General features: G+C 51.6%; 1 protein-coding gene across 1 annotated transcript in view; it reads right to left on the bottom strand.

The window, feature by feature from the left end:
• LOC135887328 (C-type lectin domain family 2 member B-like) overlaps window positions 1-24,288 on the bottom strand; it is a 53,012-nt gene that overhangs the window by 611 nt on the left and 28,113 nt on the right. The window contains exons 2-5 of the mRNA XM_065415091.1: window positions 6,534-6,729; window positions 4,525-4,635; window positions 1,902-2,113; window positions 364-467 (exon numbers count right to left, since the gene is read on the bottom strand). Coding sequence (XP_065271163.1) covers window positions 364-467; window positions 1,902-2,113; window positions 4,525-4,635; window positions 6,534-6,588 — 482 coding nt within the window. The 5' untranslated portion in view covers window positions 6,589-6,729. The remainder of the gene's footprint in view (window positions 1-363; window positions 468-1,901; window positions 2,114-4,524; window positions 4,636-6,533; window positions 6,730-24,288) is intronic.

The following is a 24,288-nucleotide window of genomic DNA, read 5'->3' as shown; positions in this document are numbered from 1 at the left end:
GTCTAAGGCACTTTTGAAACTGAGACTTATCTTCTTAAGTTATTTAGGCTTTGAAAGGCTGAGTAACGCTTAAGTACCTTTAAAATCTGGGCTTAAATCCTTACTGAACTTTTCAGGAAGTACCATGAGTCTTTAAAGCATTTCCACCTAAGCTGCCCATTAGAGGGTTGGAGGGGAAGGGCAGCAGCCCACCGATCTGCTCGGTCAGCAATGGGGAGGAACCCCAAAGACTGGGGGGGAAATGTCACAAAGGAGAAAATTAATCAACATTATTTTGGGAATAACACATTTTTTTAATCTGCCCGAATTCAGCCCTTTTCCCATTTGGAACCCAGCAAAGTGACTAGCTAGAAAAGGACTCACAGGTTGTTGAAGTGTTCGCCATTCACCCATTGCCAGGTCTGCGCCGATACTCGCTTCAGGCCAATCCAGAACTCAGAGACGCCTTTATATCGCAATATGAACATCTTTAAAAAACACATTATAGTCTGTAATGTTGTTGAAGCAGTTAAGCTATTTTCAGTCACTGCTTCAAGGGGACCTGCTGCCTAAAACAAATCTCTTTCCTAGCGTAGATGGTCCCTGAATCTGCAGAGAGCCTCACACATTAGCTATGAACTGCACAGTTCAGCTCCACTTGTGTTAACTCTGAAACCTAATGGTGTCCAACTCTATGTTAACTATTTTGCTGCTAATTGTTCTAAGAGCAACATTCAGCTAACACGCTTACTCACTGCTGTTGGGCACAGTGGCAGGTATTTGGTGGGGGACTGGTGAGGATATCTGAAGGGGGAGTGGGGCAGATATCACTTGTCTGCAAGACTCAGTCTTTAAGGCCAGAAGGGACCATCATGATCTTCTAGACCTCCAGCACATCACAGAACCTCACCCACCCACTCCTGTAACAGACCCCTAACCGCTGGCTGAGTCACTAAAGTCCTCAGATCATGATTTAAAGACTTCAAGTTACTGAGAATCCACAATTTTCTCTAGTTTAAAGCTGCAAGTGACCCATGCCCCATGCTGCAGAGCAAGGTGAACCCCCCACCCCAGGGTCTCTGCCAATCTGACCAAGGGGGAAATTCCTTCCTGATCCCAAATATGGCAACTAGTTAGACCCTGAGTGTGTGGGCAAGACCCATCAGCCAGACACTGGGAAAGAATTCTCTGTAGTAACTCAGAGCCCTCCCCATCCAGTGTCCACTCCAAAGGTTGGAGATATTTGCTGCTGGCAGTCGCAGATGGGCCACATGCCATTGTAGGCAGTCCCATCATCCCATCCATCAACTTATCAAGCTCAGTCTTGAAGCCAGTTAGGTTTTTTGCCTCCACTGCTCCCCTTGGAAAGCTGTTCCAGAACTTCACTCCTCTGATGGTTAGAAACCTTCATCCAGTTTCAAGCCTAAACTTGTTGATGGCCAGTTTATATCCATTTGTTCTTGTGTCTATATTGGCGCTTAACTTAACTCCTCTCCCTCCCTGGTATTTATCCCTCTGATGTATTTATAGAGGGAAATCCTATCTCCCCTCAGCCTTTGTTTGGTTAGGCTAAACAGGCCAAGGTTGTTGATTGTCCTCTGGTAAGGCAGACAAACGGCTGTGCCACCGTACCATGGACTGTGGAAACGACTGCTTAAAAAAGAAACTTTAAAGTCTCTTTCCTTCCATCCTTTTCTGCACCTGTTCTGTTTCCAAAGTTCCTTCCCACCCTCTGAACTGCTGGGTGAGATCTGGGCACAGATCTTCCCTTCATTAACTTATGAGACTGTGAGGCCATGGGCAGTGCACGATTCCTGCATTTGGGGAGCCCTGCCCCGTCCTCCGCCCAGAGGCCCTGGGACAAGATCATGCCAACATGCTGCTTGGTGCCTATACCGGTTTTATTTTTTGTTTTTCCTTACCAGGTCTTTCTCGGTGTCGATCCAAGCCAGGGAGGCATTGAGTGAAGAGCAGAAGCTCTGACTGGAGTCCCAGGTCCCCTCGGCCTCAGAGAAATAGTAGCATTTCCCTCTGTACCCGACCCAGCCATCCAGGCAGCAGGGCACATGGAATTTTGCATTTAGATGGACTGGGGTGGAGACAGGAGGCAGCTTGGATTCCAGAGGAGATTTCACTGAAGTTAAGAGAATAGCAGCGATAAGAGACGTGTCCCTTTGCTTTCTCTAAATTCAAGGGAGGAATCTATAGAAAGCTGATAAATATGTATCGTGGGTAGCACCTTTCTGTGCCAATGAATCAACTGACCCTGAGATCGGTCACGTACCAGGTGCAAGCCCAGATCTGCCTGTTTAAAGGGGTTTTTGTTGTTTGCTTGGGGCTGATTTGTCCTCTGGTCTAACGCACCGTTTCCAGCCTTCCCCATTGCCCAGCCCCGTCTGCCCAGCTGCCAGATTTCCGAAAGCTCTCAGCTTCCCACTGAGACAGCAAAATAAGCTGCTGGATTTTCAAAAAGGGCTCGGCACGCGCTGGCCCTGAGCATTTTAAAATCTCATCCCATGAGTCTCCTCAGCCGTCCCGTGGAGGGACCGTCCCCACTAACTGGGAAAACACTTTCAGCCAGACGGGCTGTGTCATGAATATAGGGGGATGGGTAGCAACCTTTATGTATGCCAGCCCATTCGGTAGCATAAAATCCCTCCTTGGCAGCTGTACCGGATTGTCTTACCTGCAAAGGGTTAAGCAGTTCAAATAACCTAGTTGGCACCTGACCAGAAGGACCATTGAGGAAAGAAAATGGGGGGGGGGGGGGGAAGGAAAGGATTTGTTTTGTTGTTGTCTCTCTCTCCAGAGAGAGAAGCCAAGCAGGTACAATATCTCCTGAAAAATATACCTGAAATAATCCACCTAAACCCACAGAAACGGTGAGTAGGGCAAGGAAATGCGTTAGGTTCTCTCTTGTTTTGGCTTGTGAATTTCCCTGTGCTACAGAGGTTGTTTCATTCCTGTTTTTGTAACTGTGAAGCTGAGCCCAGAGGGGAATCCTCTGTGTTTTAAATCTTTTTATTACCCTGTAAAAGTTACCTTCCATCCTGATTTTGCAGGGGTGATGCTTTGACTTTTTTCTTTATAATAAAAGTTCTTCTTTTAAGAACCTGATTGATTTCAGTGTCCTGAAGACAAAGGGTCTGGTCTGTGCTCACATTGCTAACGCAACTGGTTGGTATGTTATTCTCAAGCCTCCCCAGGAAAGGGGGTGAAGGGGTTTGGGGGGATATTTTGGGGGAATAGGGATTCCTAGTGACCCTTCCCTGAATTTTTGTGTAAATCATTTGGTGGTGGCAGCAATACCGTCCAAGGACAAGGGAAGGAATCTGTACCTTGGGGAAGTTTTTAACCTAAGCTGGTAGAATATAAGCGTGGGGGTCTTTCATGCGGGTCCCCACATCTCTACCCCAGAGTTCAGAGTGTGTGTGTGTGTGTGGCGGGGGAGAGACCCTGACAGGCTGTTTTAAGCTAGCTTCTCTGTTAAAGGGCCAGTGCTGTCATAATATTAGAGGGGGCAACAAAAGGGACCAGCACAGGCAGTGGGTGGAAGCATCCCACATGTGTAATTTCTGACCTGACTATTGAAGCCAAACAGAGGCGACTGGTAATTGCCACAATGGCAGGCCCCCCCCTTGCCACCACAGCCACGGTCACCTTCCTGATGACTGCCCCAGGCACCCTCCAGCAACACCCTCTTGACCAAGGCACCCCTGACCACAGCAACCTGGGCAGTCACCCATGTCGCCCAGCATTTAGGCCAGCCCTGCCAGGGTTGGCCTTAGGGAAAATGGCACACTGGGTGAACTTGTATTTTGATGCCCTGGCCCCCGCTGCCTTCCCCGGTTCCCCACCCCTCCCATCGCTCCTAGCTCCCCACTGCCTCTCCCGATCCTCCAATCATCCCTGTCCCCCCCACTGCCTCCCCTGGTTCCCCATCCAACGCTCCTGGCCCCCCACGGCCTCCCCCAACCCCCCACCCAATGCTCCTGGCCCGATGCCTCCCCCACATCCCTCCCGATCGCCCCGGCCCCCACTGATCCCCCAATTGGCCTTGGCCCCCACTGCCTCCCCTGATCCCCCAATTGCCCCTGACCCCCCCCCCCACTGCCAACCATCGCCCCTGGCCCCCGCTGCCTCCCCCAGGCCCCCACCCATCGCCCTGGCACACTGCCTCTCTGGGCTCCCCACTGCACCCCCAGGCTCCACTACCTTCCCCCCATTACCCCAACAGACTCCCTTAGCTCTAGGCAGGCCAGGCCAGACATGTGCTCTAACAGCAGCTGCTGGCTGGCGAGTCCCCACGCAGCGCCCCCCTGGCAGAGAGCTGGGCTACCGGCCCGGTCTTGCTTCCCTGCTCTGGGGCGCCACCTAGTGGGACTCAGGCAGAAGCGCTTGCTGCTGGTGCCTTTCCCAGGCATTTCCCCCCTCAGCTGCGCTCATCCCAACTCCCACCCTGGCAGAAATCTTGGGGGGGTGGGGGGGGGGCATGTGACCAACATGCCTCCCCCCAACGCGGGGCAGCGAAGGCCAACAACTCACCGTGCAGAAGTATCACGGCAACAGCAACAATCACGACTATGACTACCAGGCCGACGGCTAGCGGGGCTTTCCACCCAACAGCTCTCTGGAGTTTGTTGTTAGGCAGTTCAACTGAAAGAGAACAAACCCCGTTCACGTCCCGTAGGTCGCCCCAGGCGGTGGCACCAGAGGGATTCAGCACCACCAGCATTATGTCGCCATTACAACTAGCTTCCCAGGTGGAGAACAGATGGTAAAGTATCGCTGCTGCCGGAGAGCTGAGGACGTGTTCCCGGTACGGAGCCCCTCGCAGTCTGACGCACAAAGGTCTGTACGTCTACATTTAATACAAGGAACCAGGTTTACATACGGCAGCAGGAAAACTCTGGCGAATCCCTAGGTGTCACTCACTTCGCGCTTCCACAGCCCCTTCCCCTCCAATGCTCACCGGCCCTCTGCCATCACAGACGTTATCTGCACAGCCGCTAGGCGGTATCGTCATCACCATTTCACAGATGGGGAAACTGAGGCAGAGAGCAAGGTGGCTTGCCCTGGATCACAGTGAGGCAGAGACATGAATACATAACCATGAGCTCATGACTCTGAGTCCAGTGCGTTAGCCTCAAGACTTTCCTTCTACCCTGTTTCCTTTTAGCTTCCCTAAGGCTCCTCATCTGACTATTTCTCAAGTTAGTTCCATCCAGCCAAAATAACAAAGGCACCAAAAGGTCAGCAAAATAAAGATCATTTTCCTTCCCTTCTCCTACACCCATAGGACCCTCAGTGTGGGTGGTCGGGATTATTTCTGGCTGTTTGGAAGGGGTGTGCAGACCCCTGGATGGTGGGTGCCGTTGTACTGTTTGAATAAATGACTGTGTCCGTTCAATGAAAACTGTTTTGCGCAGAAGTTAACCATTTCTTTGAAATCCCTTCAGTCATGGAACGGAATGCTCGACCAACGTCAAAATATTCCAGACAGAAGGATTTCCGAGGGCCCACTGATGAACCCACAGGAGCAGGTGTGCATTTACGGTATGTCTACAGAAACCTGTGTTTGCATAAACAAGCTATTCAGTTCCCCTCCCCCCCGCGCACAGCTGGTCTCGGCAATGCCCACTGTGGGATTCTGGGTGAAACAGGTGCAGCGATGGCAAACTTGACTCACTTGTCCTTAGCATAAAGCAGAGAGAGAAAGAACAAACCCAGTCAGTCGCTTGGTCTGTCGGCCGGTGGGATAGAACCTGGGACCACTGACCATGAGCGTCTACTGCATGAGCTAAAAGCCACCTGCCTCTTAGCTAAGGCTGAAGCAGACTCATTAATCTCTAGGTGGTCTAGGTGCCTCTAGAGGGCGACAGAGCGCCACACCCAGCAGGCCTGAGTTACACCAGCCCACAGAATGCGAGCGCTCCCGCCACACAACCATCATCTCATGTCTGTGCTTGGAAAACAGCAGCTGCGCGTACGAACTGTGGGGCCTGCATGTAGGAGCTTGTGACCTGGGACTCCTGATGCCAACCAGCAGACAGCAGTATAGGTAGGGTTGCCAACTTTGTAATACTTCAAAAATGGACACTCCAGCAGGAGTGCCGGAACCTCCCCCGCCCCGCCTCTTCCCCCTGAGGCCCCCTCCTCCACCCCGCCCCGCCTCTTCCCCCAAAGCCCCACCCCTGCCCCGCCTCTTCCCCCTGAGGCCCCACCCCCCATTTGCTCTTCTTTCCTCCCTCCCGCCATTGTTCACTGCTATTTCCCTATCTCCCCTGCCTGGGTTGGGAGGAACTCGTCTGCAGAGCCGGGGCTGGGAGCTGCAGCTGCCCGACGCAGATAGGAGGCGACCCCGGCTGAGTAGGAGCTGGCGTGGGTGACGACCCGGCGCCTCCTCCACCAGCAGTAACCAGACTTTGCGTGGCCAGTCAGTAGATCGGACACTGTTAGGTCCCCTTTTTGACTGGACTTTCCGGTCAAAAACCAGGCACCTGGACACCCTAAGTAGCCTCCAGGCTGTTCCAACTCAGTGAAGCATCAGTTACCTTCTGTTTCATTGGGTGACTGCTCTGAATCCATAGGATCCTCGCCTTTTGTCATCTCTCCTCTCTCACCGAGACAGATGAAGGCTGGGGTGTGATCAGTTCCTCTCTAGCTGCAGTTGGGTCCAATTTGGAGGCAGCAATCAACTTCAGAGATCCCAGCGCTAGATCCTCTCCCCTTGGCAGCTACTGGACTAAACTGAAATCAAGAGATAGAAACAGTCCTAATTTTCAAGGGTTGGCTGGGTTTCTCTGCACCCCTAGTTCCTTCCCCAGCCCTGCCCGCACATCCAGAGGCGTTAGAAGTGTAACGAACAACCGCACATTGCCTCAGAATCCTGGATCTCCTCCCCGCCACCGAACTCCAAAGGGATTTAGAAACTAAAATGGATAGGCAGAGATTACACACGGGGATTTATTCACACACCACAAGAGAACTGCTCCTGTCCAAGTGCAACTAAAGGGGGATTTCAAGGAAGCCAGTTGCCATGTGGGGAACAAGGGTAGCCGGAATACCCCTCTCCTCTTCAGGAAGGTGACACAGAAAAGGAAACCACACGCAGCCAGAGATTCCAGTTACAGTAGATGCTGCTTAATAACAACCCTCACTGCAACTTCCACTTAATAGAAACATTTTGCCTGGAACCGATACCGCCCAGTTGACTATAAAGATAACTGGTCTGGCTATTGGCAAGAGGCTTGCATTATTGAGAGCTTAAAAAAAAAACAACCCTGTGCCCCACAGACTCCCAGCACCGCCGTTTGTGGGGCTGGAGGCAGGGAAATCACGACCTACCGATTCCTTTCCTGGCTACAGCACCGCAACCCTGACTTCTCCTTCTCAGCCAGCATCAGATAATGGCAACTCTCAGTCGTCAACCGGGGGCTTCCTAATAAACGGAATGTGCTGTATTGCTAATCTATGGGCTTATCTATATTAGAAAAGTCGTAGCAGCATAACTAAATCCATTTTAACATTGATCTTCTAATTATACTAGTGGAAATCCCTAATGTAGATGCTCTTCAACTGGTTTAATCTGGAATTCAAACTAAACCCATTGAAGGGAAACAAACCATTTTAGGGCCTCTACCAGGAGCAACAGAAGCACCTTAAAAATGCCCCCCCCAGCCCGGCACCTGAACAGTGGCCCCGCCCCCTGTGCGAGGCTCCACCCCCACACCGCCCCATCTCCCTGAGCCCCTGTCCTCACACTGTCCATTACCCCAAGACCCCACCCCTTCCCTCAAGGCCCCACCCTTGCACCACCCGTTCCCATGAGCCCCACCCCTTCCCCCAAGACCCCATCCTCACACCACCCCTTCCCCTGAGACCCCACCCCCACTCGCTCCTCTCTGCCCCTCCCCCTGTCACTCACCCTTACAGACGGTAAAAAGTGTGGGGGGGGGAATGGCCCTCTGGCTCCCCCGTCATCTATATTAGATATTTGTCTCAGCGTAACTAGATCAAGTTTTAAAGTCAATTGAATGTAGCTGTGGTGTCTTTGTGGCCAAGATGGAGTCTGCTCTGCAGACAGCTCTGGCCAAGAAAAGGCGCACACCGGAACGCAGCAAGGAAAGTCCCTTAAACCCCATGGGCACCTGTTCCACACCCACGGGAGTAAACATCACACACCCTAGCGCCGCACTGGAGCACTGAGTCACGGGGAGAGCGCCCACTAGTGCTGCATTGGGGCCAGCACTGCCAGGGCAGAGCACCTCCTGAAAAGCCCTCCACCCCGCTCCCGGCAGCGCCCCCTAGCGCCGCACTAGGGCATTGCGGCCAGCACTGACTGTCAGAGGAGAGTGCCCCCTGGTGAACCTCCCGCCCCACTCCCTGCAGCACAGCGCCCCCTAGCACCATGCTGACCCTGACTGCAAGGGGAGAGCGCCCCCTCCCCAGCTGCCTGTACAGAGGAGAGGCAAGGGAGAAAGCAGTGAAGTGAGCCCAGGAGTTACTTGCTTGGGAGTGGGGTGGGGGGAGAAAGGGCTTGCCTTCCCTTGAAAGTTGATTCTTGAATGTGAAGGCCAAGCGTTCACACACGGAGCCGCTAATCCGAAGCCGTCGTTCCAGAGTAGTTATTCCACGTGGAGACAATTCCTAGAGGGAAACAATCTTCTGGGCAGTGACAAGCAGTTTTCCACCATAACACGTGTAGTAGGATCATATAACGCTTATATGGACCTCAGAGGGGCCTTAGGAGTGACAGTGGTGGGGGTGAGTGTGCTGCCGGGGTGGGGGGGAGAGGGGGCCCCTCCCCCAGAGCTCACTGCTGCCGGCAGGGAGAGGGCTGGGGGGAGTCCTCCTCTCTGGCCCCAGCCCTGGGGCAGCCTGCCTGCACCCCAAACTCATCCCCAGCCCTGCCCCACCCCAGAGCCCGCACCCCCACACCCCAACCCTCTGCCCTAGCCCTGAGCCCCCTCCTGCATCATGAGCCCCTCATCACCAGCCACACCCCAAACCCCTTCCAGAGCCTGTACCCCTCACCCCCTCCTACACCCCCCACCCCAGAGCCTGCACCCAAACTCCATCCCAGAGCCTGCACCCCTCATCCCCTCCTACACCCCCACCCCCTGCCCCAGCCTGGAGCCTGCACCCAAACTCCATCCCAGAGCCTGCACACCCACCCCCTGCCCCGAGCCTGCCCCCCCACCCTCTTCCCACACACCCTCTCCTGCCCCCAAACTCCCTCCCAGAGCCTGCACCCTTCACCCTCTCGTGCACCCCAACTCCCTGCCCCAGCCCGGAGCCTGCACCCCAGACCCCCTCCCCCACCCAAACTCCCTCCAAGAGCCCAACCTCTCACCCCTTCTGCACCCAAACTCCCTCCCAGACCCTGCACCCCAATCCCCTGCACCCCAGACCTCCTCCCCCCACCCAAACTACAAACCTGCCACCCCTGTTAATGGATTGAACTCATGGCAGGACAAAGTATTATCTGGACCCTATGGTGTGAGAAACTGCTCTCTGTAGGAATTTGCTACCTTTAGCAGGGACAGGTCCTACTTTGCTAGAAACTGCTATCCGATGTAGCTAATTGCTACAGATAGCACTTTCTTACACCACAGGATGTGTGAAACTGTTATCTGTAGGAACGTGCTACCTGTAGCAGGGAGAGGTAGTGGTGGAGCACGGGTCCGTTGCTCTATCTCGGCGTTTACCTTTCTGGCACGGTTTAGAGGGCAGGGTGACAGAGCAGCTCCAGAAATGGACAGGACTACTTGGGTGCCTCTCCCTCCGAGGGAGGGCACTGGTACTCAATCAACTAGTCCTGTCCATGCTCTGGTACCGGCTCAACACCCTGGTCCCAGCCCCGGGTTTCCTGGCTCACCTCCGGACAGCGATTCTGGAGTTCTTTTGGCCAGGACTGCACTGGGTCTCTGCAGGGGTCTTCCACCTGCCCCTGGAGGAGGGAGGGCAGGGCCTGAAGTGCCTGCGCACTCAGGTCCACGTCTTCTGCCTCCAGGCCCTGCAGAGGCTCCTTTATGGTGCAGGTAGTCCGGCGTGGAGAGTACTGGCGTACGCCTTCCTGTGCCGCTTCCGAGGGCTCCGATACGACCGGCAGCTCCTTTATCTCGATCTGAGAGGTCTTCCGCGAGACCTCTTCGGGCTGCCGGTCTTCTACCAGGACCTCCTCCGGACCTGGAAACTGTTCTCAGTGACCAGGTCTGTGGCGGCCACTGTGGGGGCAGATCTCCTCGCGGAGCCCCTGCTACACAACCCCCAGCTCCGTGTGCAGGTGGTGGAGTCCCCCACGGTGCGCCAGAGGTTGGTCCTGGCAGAAGTCACCAGAGTCAGACACCTCCTGGACTACGACCGGGGAGACTGGCTGGATCCCCTGATGCTCGCTCGGCGCATGGGGCTCTCCAGGCCTCGCACTCCCCAGCGCATAGTTCAGGAGGTGAGGGCCGCTTTACCGCCCGCTGCTCGGGCCTACCTCGACCGGGTCCTGTGAGAGGGCACGCCCCGCCCACCCTCCACCCCGGGCCCTCCGGACCTTTTCATCGGGCCCCTGCCCCGTGGACCCAACCGGCCTCCCCCTCGCCCCTTCACCGTGAGCCGGCTGCACAATTTGCAGCCGGTTCGGTTCCAGACTGCGCCGAGGAAACATCTATACATGCTCGTGCTCCACACCCTTCACTTCCTCACCCTCGCGTCCCGCCCCGACACACAGTGGCAGGACCTCCTGCCACCTCTAGAGGGGGAGGAGCCCCAGTGGGCCGGCCTATATTCCACCCTGGTCCCGAGGCCTGCCGGGGATATCAGTTGGCGGCTCCTTCATGGGGCCGTGAGCATGAGCATGTACTTGGCACGGTTCACCCCCGTCCCGGACACCTGCCCCTTCTGCGGCGTGAGGAAGACCCTGGCGCACGTTTACCTGGAGTGCGCTAGGTTGCAGCCCCGATTCCGGCTCCTCCTGGATATCCGGTTACATTTTTAGTTGCACTTTTCCCCTCACCTTCTTCTCTACGCACTCCCTACCCGTGGCCCCACAAAGTCACGGGACCTCCTGGTCAACCTCCTCCTAGCCCTGGCTAAAACGGCCATCTATAAAACCAGGGAGAGGAGGTTGGCCGATGGGGTCTCCTGTGACTGTGGGGCCTATTTCCGATCCTCCGTCCGCTCACGCATCCGGGCAGAGTTCCTCTGGGCGGTGTCCGCTGGCTCCCTTGACGCCTTTGAGGAGCAGTGGGTGCTGTCCAGGGTTCTCTGCTTGGTGTCCCCGTCAGGTTCCCTTAATTTGACCCTTTGACCGCACTCCCATCCCTGTTATTTTATTAGTTGTCCTCCAGAATTATTTGGCTTCCAGGTCCTGTGGATCCTCCCTTTAGGCTGAGGGGAGATCCTTTAGTAGTGGGCGGGCTAAATAGGACCATTAGCAGTTGCTGATATATATGGTTGTTCTTATGTGCTGACTTGTCCTAATTTGCTCAAACTTGACAGTGGTGTGGGATGGAAACGTAAAGTGTTCAGCTTCCAAACGACCCTGCCTGGATTCATGTTAGTGGGATGCAGGACACGTGGAGGATAATTTAAACTCTTAATTTCATTAGGGTTCACCTTCAATATACTTCTATGCTGGTGTGATCTCTGACAGCTCATCCACTCAGCAGGCAGGCCCAGGCAGCAATGCGCTTGTCCTGTTGCCTTGACTGAGAAAGGTTCTGATCAAAGGAAGTGTAGATTCCAGCCAGCTCCCGGGATAATATCTCACTGAAGAGGAAAGGGCTTGTTCAGAAAGATTCTGAAATCTGTAGGGTAAAGATGAGCCAGATGGGTTTGTCTCCATGCAGCTATATGTTATTCTCTGGGGGCTGGGTAGAAAGGAGAGAGAAGTATTTTGGATTTCCTATTGCCCTTACTAGGGGCCATCTATGCTCACCTGACATTTGTCCTGGCAGAAGCAGTTTTTCTCTATTTATTACAGGATCCAAATATGGCTGCCATCACACAGAGGCATTAGTGGTGGTAGAGGTGAGAAGAGGGCCAAGAATTCCTTTCCCTCCCCCAAACACTCCCATGCATGTGGAAGCCGTAATGTTGCTGCTGCCTAAATACCCCGATGGAAAATGGGTAGGGGCAGAAGGCACTGCCAGCTGTACTGAGCACCCCCGAGCAGCCAGGCACTGTGTGGAGTGTTTGCTGCTACACCTGTTCTGTACTGGTGAGGGCAACCCTCACTCCCCAGTGCTCCTGGTGGCGCCAGGGCTTCCCCTGGCTTCCACCAGCACAAACACCGCTCCTACCACTATTGCTTGAAGATGTACCACCTTCTCCTCCTTCACACCATTGCTCAAGCTTTAGAGACATAACTAAGCCTGCAGTGGGTAAAGTGCTCATGATCTCTACAAAACATGACACAGGTTGATTATAACTGTTGCTACCGAGGATCTCGAACTCAGACAAACCTTAGTGGGGAGGCAAAGAGTTCTATTGAAAAGCTGACATGGTGGTTTTGGTGAGGTGAATGGCTCTTTAGAGGTTCAGGCTTCTCCCACGAACAAATGAGCCAGTGAAGCAGCCTAGCAAAATAAACAAACCTACCCTGCTATTTACATTGGGAGGATAATTGATGCTGAATCCTGCAGCTGACAGAATGGGATATAAACAAGTATTGCACAGAACAAATATTTCACTGCAGTGGAGAGAGAGTGTGTGCGCAAAAATACAGGGGGAGGACCGATGAGGGATGAGACTGTCAGGGTGAAGATGGGCTGTATGGCACCATAGTAAAACACTGAAAAATGTTTCACAACTATTTTATTAGATTTAACTCACGTTTTTAAAATCATCACACAAATTAAAGTTGGCTATACAAGCTTACTGTGAAGCACTATGTCCACATCCTTCTTGGTGTCTTATTGTAATTTTACACAACTCTGTTAATGAACTTCTCAAATGCAGTGCATTGATTTTTGGTGGCTTCTCATGTGTCAGATACTTCCAGTCCTTCATGATATGCTCATGATCAGGCAGAAGGCGACTTCTTTCAGAACACAAAATTCTATTCAATGAGGAAAACGAACACTCAACTGGAGCTGTTGTGACTGACGGTAGAAAGATGAATTCCTACTTCTTTCATCCCAGGAAACATAGCACAAAAATTGGGTTGAACCATTAGTGATGATAAAGAAGAAGTTGAAATCAAATCTACATTCGTTCAGCGTATGATATTCCACTCTGTGTTCAAATTTTCTCTTCTGTCCTGATCACATGGCAGCCCCATTGTTGGTAGTGCCTCACTCCACTCAACTGTTTGTGTTTTATAAAAGACGGGCATCTGTAAAAGCTACGTAGAGGTTGATGGAATCCAAAAGCTGTTGTAGAGATGTAAGAATCAAGTCAGTGTACTTCACTTTTTCAGCTGTTTTAACAAACACTTCTTGTCTTCTTCATTTAAGGAGTTAATATAAGTGCCCTAATTAGTCAACTTCTGAACTGAAGTCTTTGCTTCTTCCAGAACGTTTTCAATGGATAGCTCTCTGATTGATCCAAGTGTAGCTTCCATTGCTGGACAAAGATCTACTACTGTTGTAGCAGATGCCTGGATGACATTGTTTAATGATCCAAGTGGTTTCAACAGTAGACTTACGAGAGAGAGAATGGCAATAGTCTTCTCTGAACTTAGTAGCAAAAGTAGTCCACCAGCCTCACTACTTAGATCCGTCCCATCTCGGTAGATACTTTCCAAAGTCAATAATAATGGTTGCAATAATTTGAAGACAATAGCCAAGGATTGCTCATGAGAAAGCCAGAGGGTTTTCCCAGGTTGGACTAATTTGAATTTCTGTCCCAATGTATCTATGTTTTCCGAGACGTTCAGTCCTTTTGGACTCTTGCTGAAAAAGAGTATAATGAAGACATTAAATTTATAGCTTTTTAAATGCCTTTTGAAGATTCTGCAGCTTTTACTAGTTGGAGTAGATGGCCTCTGCAGTGTGTATAGGAGAGATTATGGTTACACTCTTCTCTGAGCAAAGCTTGTACTCCAATAGGTCTTCCAGAGAAGTTTGCAGCTCCATCAAATGCACAAGCAGCCATTTGTTTGGGGTTCAATTGACAAGCATTTAACTCTTCTAAGATGTGGATTTTAGCGATGCAGCCGACGTGTCTTCTATACCCTGAACATCTAGAAATTCATCTACTGGCCTACCACTGATATCAAGATAACATAGGCAGTGACTTAATAACTTGACGCCCATTAGCATCAGTGCATTCATCAGCCGTGTATGCACATTTTCTGAATGCGGTGAGAGTTCTTCACTTTTTCACCTACTGAGTCTTTCACTGTTGCACCGCATGCTTCTAATCAGTCAGTTGAGTTTCTTGCAGGAAGACAGTGAACACTTGCTGGTCTTGGTCAGAACAAGTGTCCAGCTTCCAGATTAACAAATGACAGTGCACTTAACATTGGCCTCCAGTTTGTAGTGTAAGGTATCTCTTGCTTAAAGAGAAAGTATGATGTGACAGCCATGTTTGTTCACATAAACTATGTTGTGTCTCCAGCATTCTGAACAGCCTTATTAAGTACTTCTAAAATTAGCTTTGACAATGACTGGCTTATAAGGCTTTCTGCATGTTGATGCAGCCCAGAGGATTGATGTTTTGCAGCCTTTTCAAATAGTTTGTCAGCATTGGCTTTGCTGATCAGTCTGGCAAACCAAGCTCCTCCACTTTTACAAGATAAATCCATGGTATGCGCACATCTTGAATACTGCATGCAGTTCTGGTCACCCCATCTCAAAAAAGATATATTGGAGTTGGAAAAGGTACAGAGAAGGGCAACTAAAATGATTAGGCTATCAAGGCTGATTCCCCACTCTGGCACTTCGAGTGCAGAAGGTGGGGGCCCGCAAGGATTCTAAAAATTAATACTGGCCACTCCAGGCTTGTATTAAACTCCCAAGGTTACAGCTTCTCTCTGACCTTGGATGAGTAGATGCTGCCACCACCCAAGTGCAAAACTTGGAACCCAGGAAGGCACACTTGGGAATTCCTTCCTGTGGGGTACCCTCAAGCCCTTTCACCCCCTTCCGGGGAAGAGCTGAGAAAGAAAACAAAGGAAATCAGCTGTTGCCCCCAGCTAGTTAAACAACATGCACAAACCTCTTAGGACACACAACCCCAATCCTGTTCTTAAAAAAGGCAATTTTATTAAAAACAAAAAGAAAGAAAATACATCTGGAACTTAGGCTCTTGCTAGATTTAAAAACCCACTTACAAAAATTAAACATCAAGAATAACCTTCTTGAGGTCCAGCTTAAAGGTTACAAGCAAAACAAAAGCACCTGGGGTTAGCAGAGAGTTCACAAGCCTTACAGAAATAAAGGAAATAACCCGAATCGCGTCTTTCTAGACATCCCCTGATCTACTTACCCAAAAGGAGGGTTCAAATACGTAGTTCTAGGTATGATCTGATGATTTCCATACCTGGCAAAAAGCTTCTCATAGCATTGCTGCTCTGTGTCTCCTCTCTCCAGAGAACAACCACAGACCAAAGGGGAAGTCCCCCCCCCCTTTTAAAAAGTTCTAGCCTTCCCATTGGCTCTGTTGGTCAGGTGCCCACTCCCTTTCTTTTACCTAGGCAGGGAGACTTTTTAACCCTTTACAGGTAAATCAAGCAGAGAACAGCCACCAAGAGGGACTTTATAGCTAACTGGCTGGCTGGGTGTCCATAAAAAGGAGCTACCCTCTTCTCTCCCCCCCCCCCCCCCCCCGCTACATTTATCACATAGGCGTATGGAACAGCTTCCATATGAGGAGAGTTTAAAAAAATTGGGGGACTTTCCGGCTTAGACAAGAGACTACTAACGGGGTGGGGGGGGGGGATATGATAGAGGTCTATAAAATCTTAACTGGTGTGGAGAAGTTGAAAAGCTCCCTCACATAACACAAGAACTAGGGGTCACTCAATGACATTAATAGGCAGCAGGTTTAAAACAAACAAAAGGAAGGACTTCGTCACACAACATACTGTCAACCTGTGGAACTTTTTGCCAGGGGCTCTTGTGAAGGCCAAAACTAGAACAGGATGCGAAAAAGAACTAGATGAGTTCATGGAGGATATGCCCATCAATGGCTATTAGCCAGAATGGGCAGGAATGCAACACCATGCTCGGAGAGCCCCTGTTTGCCCGAAGCTGGGAGTGGACAACAGGGGATGGATCACTCAATAATTGCCCCGTTCTGTTAATTCCCTTTGAAGCACCTGGCATTGGCCACTGTCAGAAGACAGAGTACTGGGCTGGATGGACCATTAGTCTGACCCAATATGGCCATTCTTATGTAAAAATTAATTATAATATAATAAAAAGGTTTAGTACAGAAACTCCCAACACCAGCCAAAATTGATCACTTGGGCAACACAGCTCTGTCTGCTGGATACCTAGGCAGAGTAGGTGAGTTCACATAAATACAATTGTGACGTTCCCCTCTGGTGTTATCTGGACCGGTGATCTGCTAGGTCACTCCAATCCTCGACTCTGGGAGGCAGCCTTACCCTGCTCTGCTGTGAGAACCCCCACTCCTGGGCTGTTCACGCACAGCCTCTGCCATGTAAGCTGCTCCTTGGATTGTGCAACCAAATGACACTAGCCAATATCTCCGGTCCCAGACACAACCCTAGGAACCTCGGTCTTGCAGTGTCCAGTTATGCCCGCTGGACGCTGCAAACTTATATGAGTTCGTCAATTTAACAAAGAAATTGATATGTACCAGGCTTGTTATCCCAAGGGGAGTCTCTGACATGCTTCAAGCCAAATGCATTGCTTCAGGTAGAACAAACAATCAGATTTATTAACTACAAAGATAGATTAAGTGATTATGAGTCAAAGCACAACAAGTCGGATTTGGTCAAATGAAATAAATGCAAAACACATTCTAAGCTGATCTTAACACTTTCAATGCCCTTACAAACTTAGATGCTTCTCCCCACTGGCTGGCTTGTTACCCTTCAGCCAGGCTCTCCCCTTTGATCAGCGCTTCAGTCGCTTGTGGTGAGGTCTGTAGATGGAGGTGGAAGAGAGAGGAAGAGCATGGCAAACGTCTCTCCCTTTTATCATGTGCTTTCTTCCCTCTTGGCTTTGTCCCCCTCCTCCCCCAGGATCAGGTGAGCATTACCTCATCGCAGTCCCAAACTGACCAAAGGAAGCAGGGTGACTTACTCGAGAGTCCAACAGATTCTTTGTTGTTGCCTAGGTCAGCATCCTTTGTTCCTGTGAGGCTGGGCTGGGTTGGGTTTGTCCCATACGTGCCCTGATGAGGTGTTAACTGCCCCTCTGCTCTTGGGTAGTTTTTGCCTGGGCTTGCTTTAAGCCGCGAGGACACATTTTCAGCCTCATAACTATACATATAAAATTACAACCTATATCATTACTATAACATTACCATAACAACAATGCTCAGTACATCATAAGCCTTCCGAAGACACCTGACACGACAAACTTTGCATTAGATACCACACAATCATATTATAAGGATGAACATGGGGGTGTAGGGTGTTCCCACAAGGTACAGAACATCACAACAATCTGGTCCTGAAGCCTTCCCCCCCAACCCTGGCTCATCATTAGCTGTCAGGGGAGAGCTCATTCAGACCTTGCTTACAAATCATAATTTTAAATTATAAGGTTGGCCAACATTGCTGAAACCAATGCGCCAACATTGTCAGAAAAAAACAGCTGTGTGAAGAAGCTAGTCTTTGTTCATACTTTTCAAACCTATTATACTTTTTCAGGTACAAGTATTTTATCATACATTAAAAGCATATACAAAGTGTGTATTAATGTTTCAATTTCAATTCAAATTTCCAACCAATGACAAAATTGGCAACTATTGGCACAATTGGACTATAAGGTGGATAGAAAGCTGGCTAGATCGTCAGGCTCAACAGGTAGTGATCAACGGCTCCATGTCTAGTTGGCAGCCGGTATCAAGCGGAGTGCTCCAGGGGTCGGTCCTGGGGCCGGTTTTGTTCAACATCTTTATTAATGATCTGGATGATGGGATGGATTGCATCCTCAGCATGTTCGCAGATTACACTAAGCTGGGGGGAGAGGTAGATATGCTGGAGGGTCGGGATAGGGTCTAGAGTGACCTAGACAAATTGGAGGATTGGGCCCAAAGAAATCTGATGGGGTTTAACAAGGACAAATGCAGAGACCTGCACTTAGGACGGAAGAATCCCATGCACCGCTACAGGCTGGGGACTGACTGGCTAAGCAGCAGTTCTGCAGAAAAGGACCTGGGGATTACAGTGGACGAGAAGCTGGATATGAGTCGCAGGGTGCCCTCATTGCCAAGAAGGCTAACGGCATATTGGCCTGCATTAGTAGGAGCATCGCCACCAGATTGAGGGAATTGATTATTCCCCTCTATTCAGCACTGGTGAGACCAAATCTGCATCCAGTTTTGGACCCCCCACTACAGAAAGGATGTGGACAAATTGGAGAGAGTCCAGCAAAGGGCAACGAAAATGATTTGGGGGCTGGGGCAGGGGCAGATTTACCATGAAACACACAGGGGGCCCCAGAGCCAGGCACTCGGGCAGCTCAGCACCGGCACACCCCCTGTGGGGGGGGGCTGCTCCATGGGAGAGGGGCTGTGGGGGTAGAAGCTGTGGAGAGCAGGGAGGGAGACTCACCCGCAGGGGAGCAGGTGCGGGTGGCGAGAGCGCTGTGAACGTGGCCGGAGGACTCAGGGCAGCCACGCAGCCAGCCAGAGAGAAGCGGCGCTTTGAAGGGGAAACTGCCGCTTCTCTCTGGCTGCGCGGCTGCCCTGTGTCCTCCTGAGTCCTGCAGCCCCTGCTCCCAAGGCTGGATTCAGAAAGGGGGCGGGGCTTTAGGGGCTGCAGCCCAGGTCTCCGGGGCCCACTTAGCCCTGGGCTGCAGCCCCTAAAGCCCTTGTGTTCCGGCCCTGCCTGGCGGGCGGAAGGGGGGTAGGGGAGGCGGCTCCGAGAATTGCGACCAATGGGAGCTGCGGGGGGTGGTGCCTGCAGGGCAAGCACAGGGCCACGAGGAGCCACCTGAACTCCCCGCACCTGCATCCCCCGCACCAAATGGGAGCTGCTCCAGGTAAGCGCTCCGCACCCCAACCCCCTGCCCCAGCCCTGAGCCCTGTCCCGCACCCTAACTCCTGGTCAGACCCTCCCCATCCCTAGCCTGTTCCTGCAGCTTAACTCCCACCCAGACCCTGCACCCCCACCCCACTCCCACACCCTAACTCCCTCCAAGACCCTGCACCCCCAGCCCTGAGCCCCAGGAGGAGAATGCAGAAAAAAAATGAAAAACAGGGGGGAGGGAGATGAGAGAATGCTCCCCCCGTCGGGGGGGGGGTGTGCAAAATGAAGCTGAGCACAGGGCCCCACTAACTCTAAATCCACTACTGGGCTGGGGCACATGACTTATGAGGAGAGGCTGAAGGAACTGGGCTTATTTAGTCTGCAGAAGAGTGAGGTGGGATTTGATAGCAGCTTTCAACTACCTGAAGGGGGGTTCCAAAGAGGATGGAGCTCGGCTGTTCTCAGTGGTGGCAGATGACAGAACAAGGAGTAATGGTCTCAAGTTGCAGTGGGGGAAGTTTAGGTTGGATATAGGAAACACTATTTCACTAGGAGGGTGGTGAAGCACTGGAATGGGTTACCTAGGGAGGTGGTGGAATCTCCAGCATTAGATGTTTTTAAGGCCAGGCTTGACAAAGCCCTGGCTGGGATGGTTTAATGGGTGTTGGTCCTGCTCCGAGCAGGGGGTTGGACTAGAACCTCCTGAGGTCTCTTCCTACCCTAATCTTCTTTGAACACTGTTGTAACTAGTTGACCACTGGGGGGAAAGGGGGTGTAGGGAAGACCCAGGTTCACTGAATTAAGTCTCCTGCTGCAGCACCTCAGTAGGTTACATCAAAGAGGAGCTGCAGTGACTACGCATTCGGATGCCTGTGCCTTTAAGAGCCCAGCCCTGGGAAGCCCAGTCTGTAGGAGAGGAAATAAAAAAGCCCCTCTGCTCCCCCACCCTATTTTTTTTGCAAACACGGGTGTTTCAGTCCACTGGGGTAACTGCCTCCCCCTCTGCCCCTGCCAGGTTCTGTCCTCTGGCCCCTCTGCCAGCGCCTCACCCCTGGGCTTAACTCCACCTCCTCCCCCCCTCATCCCTGATTTTCCCTTTAGCCCCTCTCCTAACCCTGCCTCCAGCAGCTTGACCCCCCCCCCCACCAGTCAATTTCCACCCCCTGCTCAGACCCTGGCCACCCCCCCCCTCCGATTTGCCCCTTTTTAACCCCTGTAAAAAGCAGTCCACAGAATCTTACTGCTAATTAGGGCAGGGTGAAGGGCAGTGGCTTCAGTAGATGTTACTGAGCATGCTCAGTACATCCTAAGTAGCATAGTCCTACCTAGAGCAGGTTTCAGAGGGGTAGCCATGTTAGTCTGTATCAGCAAAAACAAGGAGGAGTCCTTGTGGCACCTTAGAGACTAACACATTTATTTGGGCATAAGCTTTCGTGGGCAAAACCCCACTTCCTCAGATGCATGCAGTGGAAAATATTACCTGGAGCAGTTTCCTGTACCACATCCAATTCCCTGCAAAACACAACAGTCATGGCTGCAGACACCCCCGCACTGCTCCACAGTTCAATGCAACTGCAACAGCCCCTGCAGTGTGGGTCGCTGAGCACACACACACACACACACACACACACCTCGCCATGCAGGCAGGCTCAGCTCCTGAGCTCAGCGGGAGAGATGCAACCCCCTCCTCCTCCTCCCCCAAGGCAGCAGAGGGGAAGCAGCCCCACTAATCTCAGTGCAGCAAAACGGGGTGTCTCCCCCCTCCAGGAACCTACTGCAACAAACTCACCAGCTCTGGTGGGAAAGGAGCCTTTGCAGGAGCAGCGAGGCAAATAAACCATCTGCAGGTCAGCTGAGCCAGGAACCGAAAAAAAGCAACCCCCTTTATCCTACGATGCAAACAACTCCCCTCCCCATCTCCCTCCCCCCAGCCCCGCCTCCCCATCTCCCTCCCCCTCTCCTTTGCTAAGCCCCAATCAACTCCCTCCAGAGCGACTGAGGTCCACACAACACATCTCCGTGCATCCTCCATTCCCCTGCCCCCAGCATCCCTCTTGCATAGACCCCCACCCCCTGCAACTGCCCCCTCCCTCCCTCATGCCAGGGGCTCTGTGTGCCCCCCAGATCCTTCATGTCCCCTAGATCAGGGTCTCCCATTCTCCGCCCAGCCCAGGGGCGTTGTCTGCCACCCTCACAATCCCCCTGAATTGCAGGTTTCAGAGCGGTAGCCGTGTTAGTCCGTGTCAGCAAAAGCAACGAGGAGTCCTTGAGGCACCTCTTAGAGACTGGTTTCAGAGTAGCAGCCGTGTTAGTCTGTATCCGCAAAAATAACAGGAGTACTTGTGGCACCTTAGAGACTAACACATTTATTTGGTCATAAGCTTTCGTGGGCTAAACCCCACTTCATCATGCTCTAAGGTGCCACAAGGACTCCTCGTTGTTTTTGCTGTATTGCAGGGACTCCCTGCCCCCGACTCCAATGATAGCAGCTCTATGTCACCCCCCCTCCCATTGCCAGGGTCTCTGTTCACCCCCATTCCTACCCCCATCTGTGTGCCTGTCCATGCCAGGGGCTCTGTGTCCCCCCCATGTCCCCCTCCTCCATACCACTCTCTCCCCTTCTCACTATCATGGCAGGTGCCCTGGGTGCAGTCCATTCCTCCTTCCCCTACAGGGCAGGTTCTCTGTGCATCCCCCCCCCCCCAGCTTCCCCCTCACGGTTGCAAAGATCAGCTTCCAAAAAGGCCCCCAGCAGACACAGTGAGGGCTGCCTGAGTTTGCAGAGAGCCTGCTCCAGAAGGCCACTGGCGGCTCATAACAGCAGGCACCTGAGCACCGCTGTTAGGAGCAGGGTGTTCTGGGGAAGCCCCTCAAAACTATCCAGCACAGGGCTCTTCTGGGATGCTAGCAGCTGGTCCCCCTGTCCTCATACAGAGCCCTCTGCAGGGGTTTAAAAAAACCACCCCTCCTCCCCCTTGATGGCGTGATGCATGTGGAAGACCAATTGTAGGAGGGGTGGGGGTGGGCAGGGTTCCCACTGCCCCTGGTCTTCGCTCTGATCAGGGTCTCCCTGCCCACTGCACCCTGTTTTTGAGCGGGCTGGGTCTGGTGCAGAAGGTGAGGAACACTACTCCAGCAGGCAGCTCTGTGATGGGGAATGACCCACCATGCCAACAGGGGCCCATAGAAAACTCACTAGAGGGGACACAGCTCATCGCTGATGTAGGTCGAGCTGTACTCCAAGTGAGAGAGTGCGGCATGATAAGTGTCTGCCTGTGATATGTATAGGCAGCAGCCTGTCGCACCGAAAAGGGCCCTCTGTGGGCCTCAGTTTCCTCCGACTTACACCAGTAGAAATCAGGTTTTTCTGGTTTCCCCCCTCAGATCAGTAGGGTTCTATCTATAGGGTTCCCCTTATCAGAGTATCTGAACACCTCGCAATCTTAATAATAATAATAATAATAATACCTAGCTTGTACCTGGCGCTTTTCATAAAATAGATCTCCTAGCATGTTACAAAGGAGGGCAGAATCATTAGTGCCATTTCACAGATGGGGAAACTGAGGAACAGGGAAAGCAATTTACCCACGCTCACCCAGCAGCAGAGTTTGGAATAGAACTCAGCTCTTTGGAGTGCTAATCTCCTGCCTCGCCCACACTGCTTTGCCTCACAATACCCCTCTGGGCAGTAAGGCAGGACTATTTATCCTTGTTTTACAGATGGAGAACTGGGCTAGTCCCTGAAGCTGTCTGGTTGAGGCACTGGGATGCAGGCACAAGCACAATGCTTTCTGTGTTACCTCTTCCTGTTTTACAAGCTTTCGAGGCACATGGAGCTCTCCTTCGGGGCTGGGTAAGGTGCTCCTGGTGTCACAGAGATCTCAGAGCCCTGCATTTTGCTGTGACACGGGGAGAACCTTCACCCCCAACTAAAACCTCTCCAGCACATCATCAAGGATCTACAACCTATCCTGAAGGACAATCCCTCTCTCTCACAGACCTTGGGAGACAGGCCAGGCCTCGCTTACAGACAGCCCCCCAACCTGAAGCAAATACTCACCAGCACCTACACACCACACAACAAAAACACTAACCCAGGAACCTATCCTTGCAACAAAGCCCGTTGCCAACTCTGTCCACATATCTATTCAAGGGACACCATCATAGGACCTAATCACATCAGCCACGCCATCAGGGGCTCGTTCACCTGCACATCTACCAATGTGATATATGCCATCATGTGCCAGCAATGCCCCTCTGCCATGTAGATTGGCCAAACCAGACAGTCTCTATGCAAAAGAATAAATGGACACAAATCAGACGTCAAGAATTATAACATTAAAAAACCAGTCGGAGAAGACTTCAACCTCCCTGGTCACTCAATTACAGATCTCAAAGTCGCAATACTCCAACAAAAAAACTTCAAAAACAGACTTCAACGAGAAACTGCGGAATTGGAATTAATTTGCAAACTGGACACCATTAAATTAGGCTTGAATAAAGTCTGGGAGTGGATAGCTCATTATACAAAGTAAAAACTGTTTCCCCATGCTATTTTCCCCCCTACTGTTACTCACACCTTCTGTCAACTGTTGGAAGTGGGCCATCCTGATTATCACTACAAACGTTTTTTTTTCTCCTGCTGAAAATAGCTCACCGTAATTAATTACCCTTGTTATAGTTGGTATGGCAACACCCATTTTTCATGTCCTCTGTGTATATATATCTTCCTACTGTATTTTCCACTGCATGCATCCGATGAAGTAGGTTTTAGCCCACGAGAGCTTATGCTCAAATAAATTTATTAGTCTCTAAGGTGCCACAAGTACTCCTGTTCTTTTTGCTGTTACAGTAATGTTATGGTAAGGTTATAGGTTATAATTTCATGTATGTAGTTATGAGGCTGAACATGTATCCTCATGGCTTAAAGCAAGCCCATGCAAAAACTCTCCAAGAACAGAGAGGCAGTTCTAGGAGGTTCCTAGAGTTGTTTCTGGGACTGGAGATATTGGCTAGTGTCATTTGCTTGCAAGTAGCTGGGAACAGCTTACATGCCAGAGGCTGTGTGTGAACAGCCCAGGAGTGGGGGTTCTCACAGCAGAGCAGGGTAAGGCTTGGAGTGGCCTAGCAGATCACCGTCTAGACAACACCAGAAGGGAATGTCATACTGTGGTATAAGAATTTACAGACTAGACTAGAGG

This window comes from Emys orbicularis, chromosome 13, assembly GCF_028017835.1.
Source record: "Emys orbicularis isolate rEmyOrb1 chromosome 13, rEmyOrb1.hap1, whole genome shotgun sequence".
In the NCBI taxonomy this organism is placed as follows: Eukaryota; Metazoa; Chordata; order Testudines; family Emydidae; genus Emys; species Emys orbicularis.
This window is presented reverse-complemented; position numbering and strand designations above follow the sequence as displayed.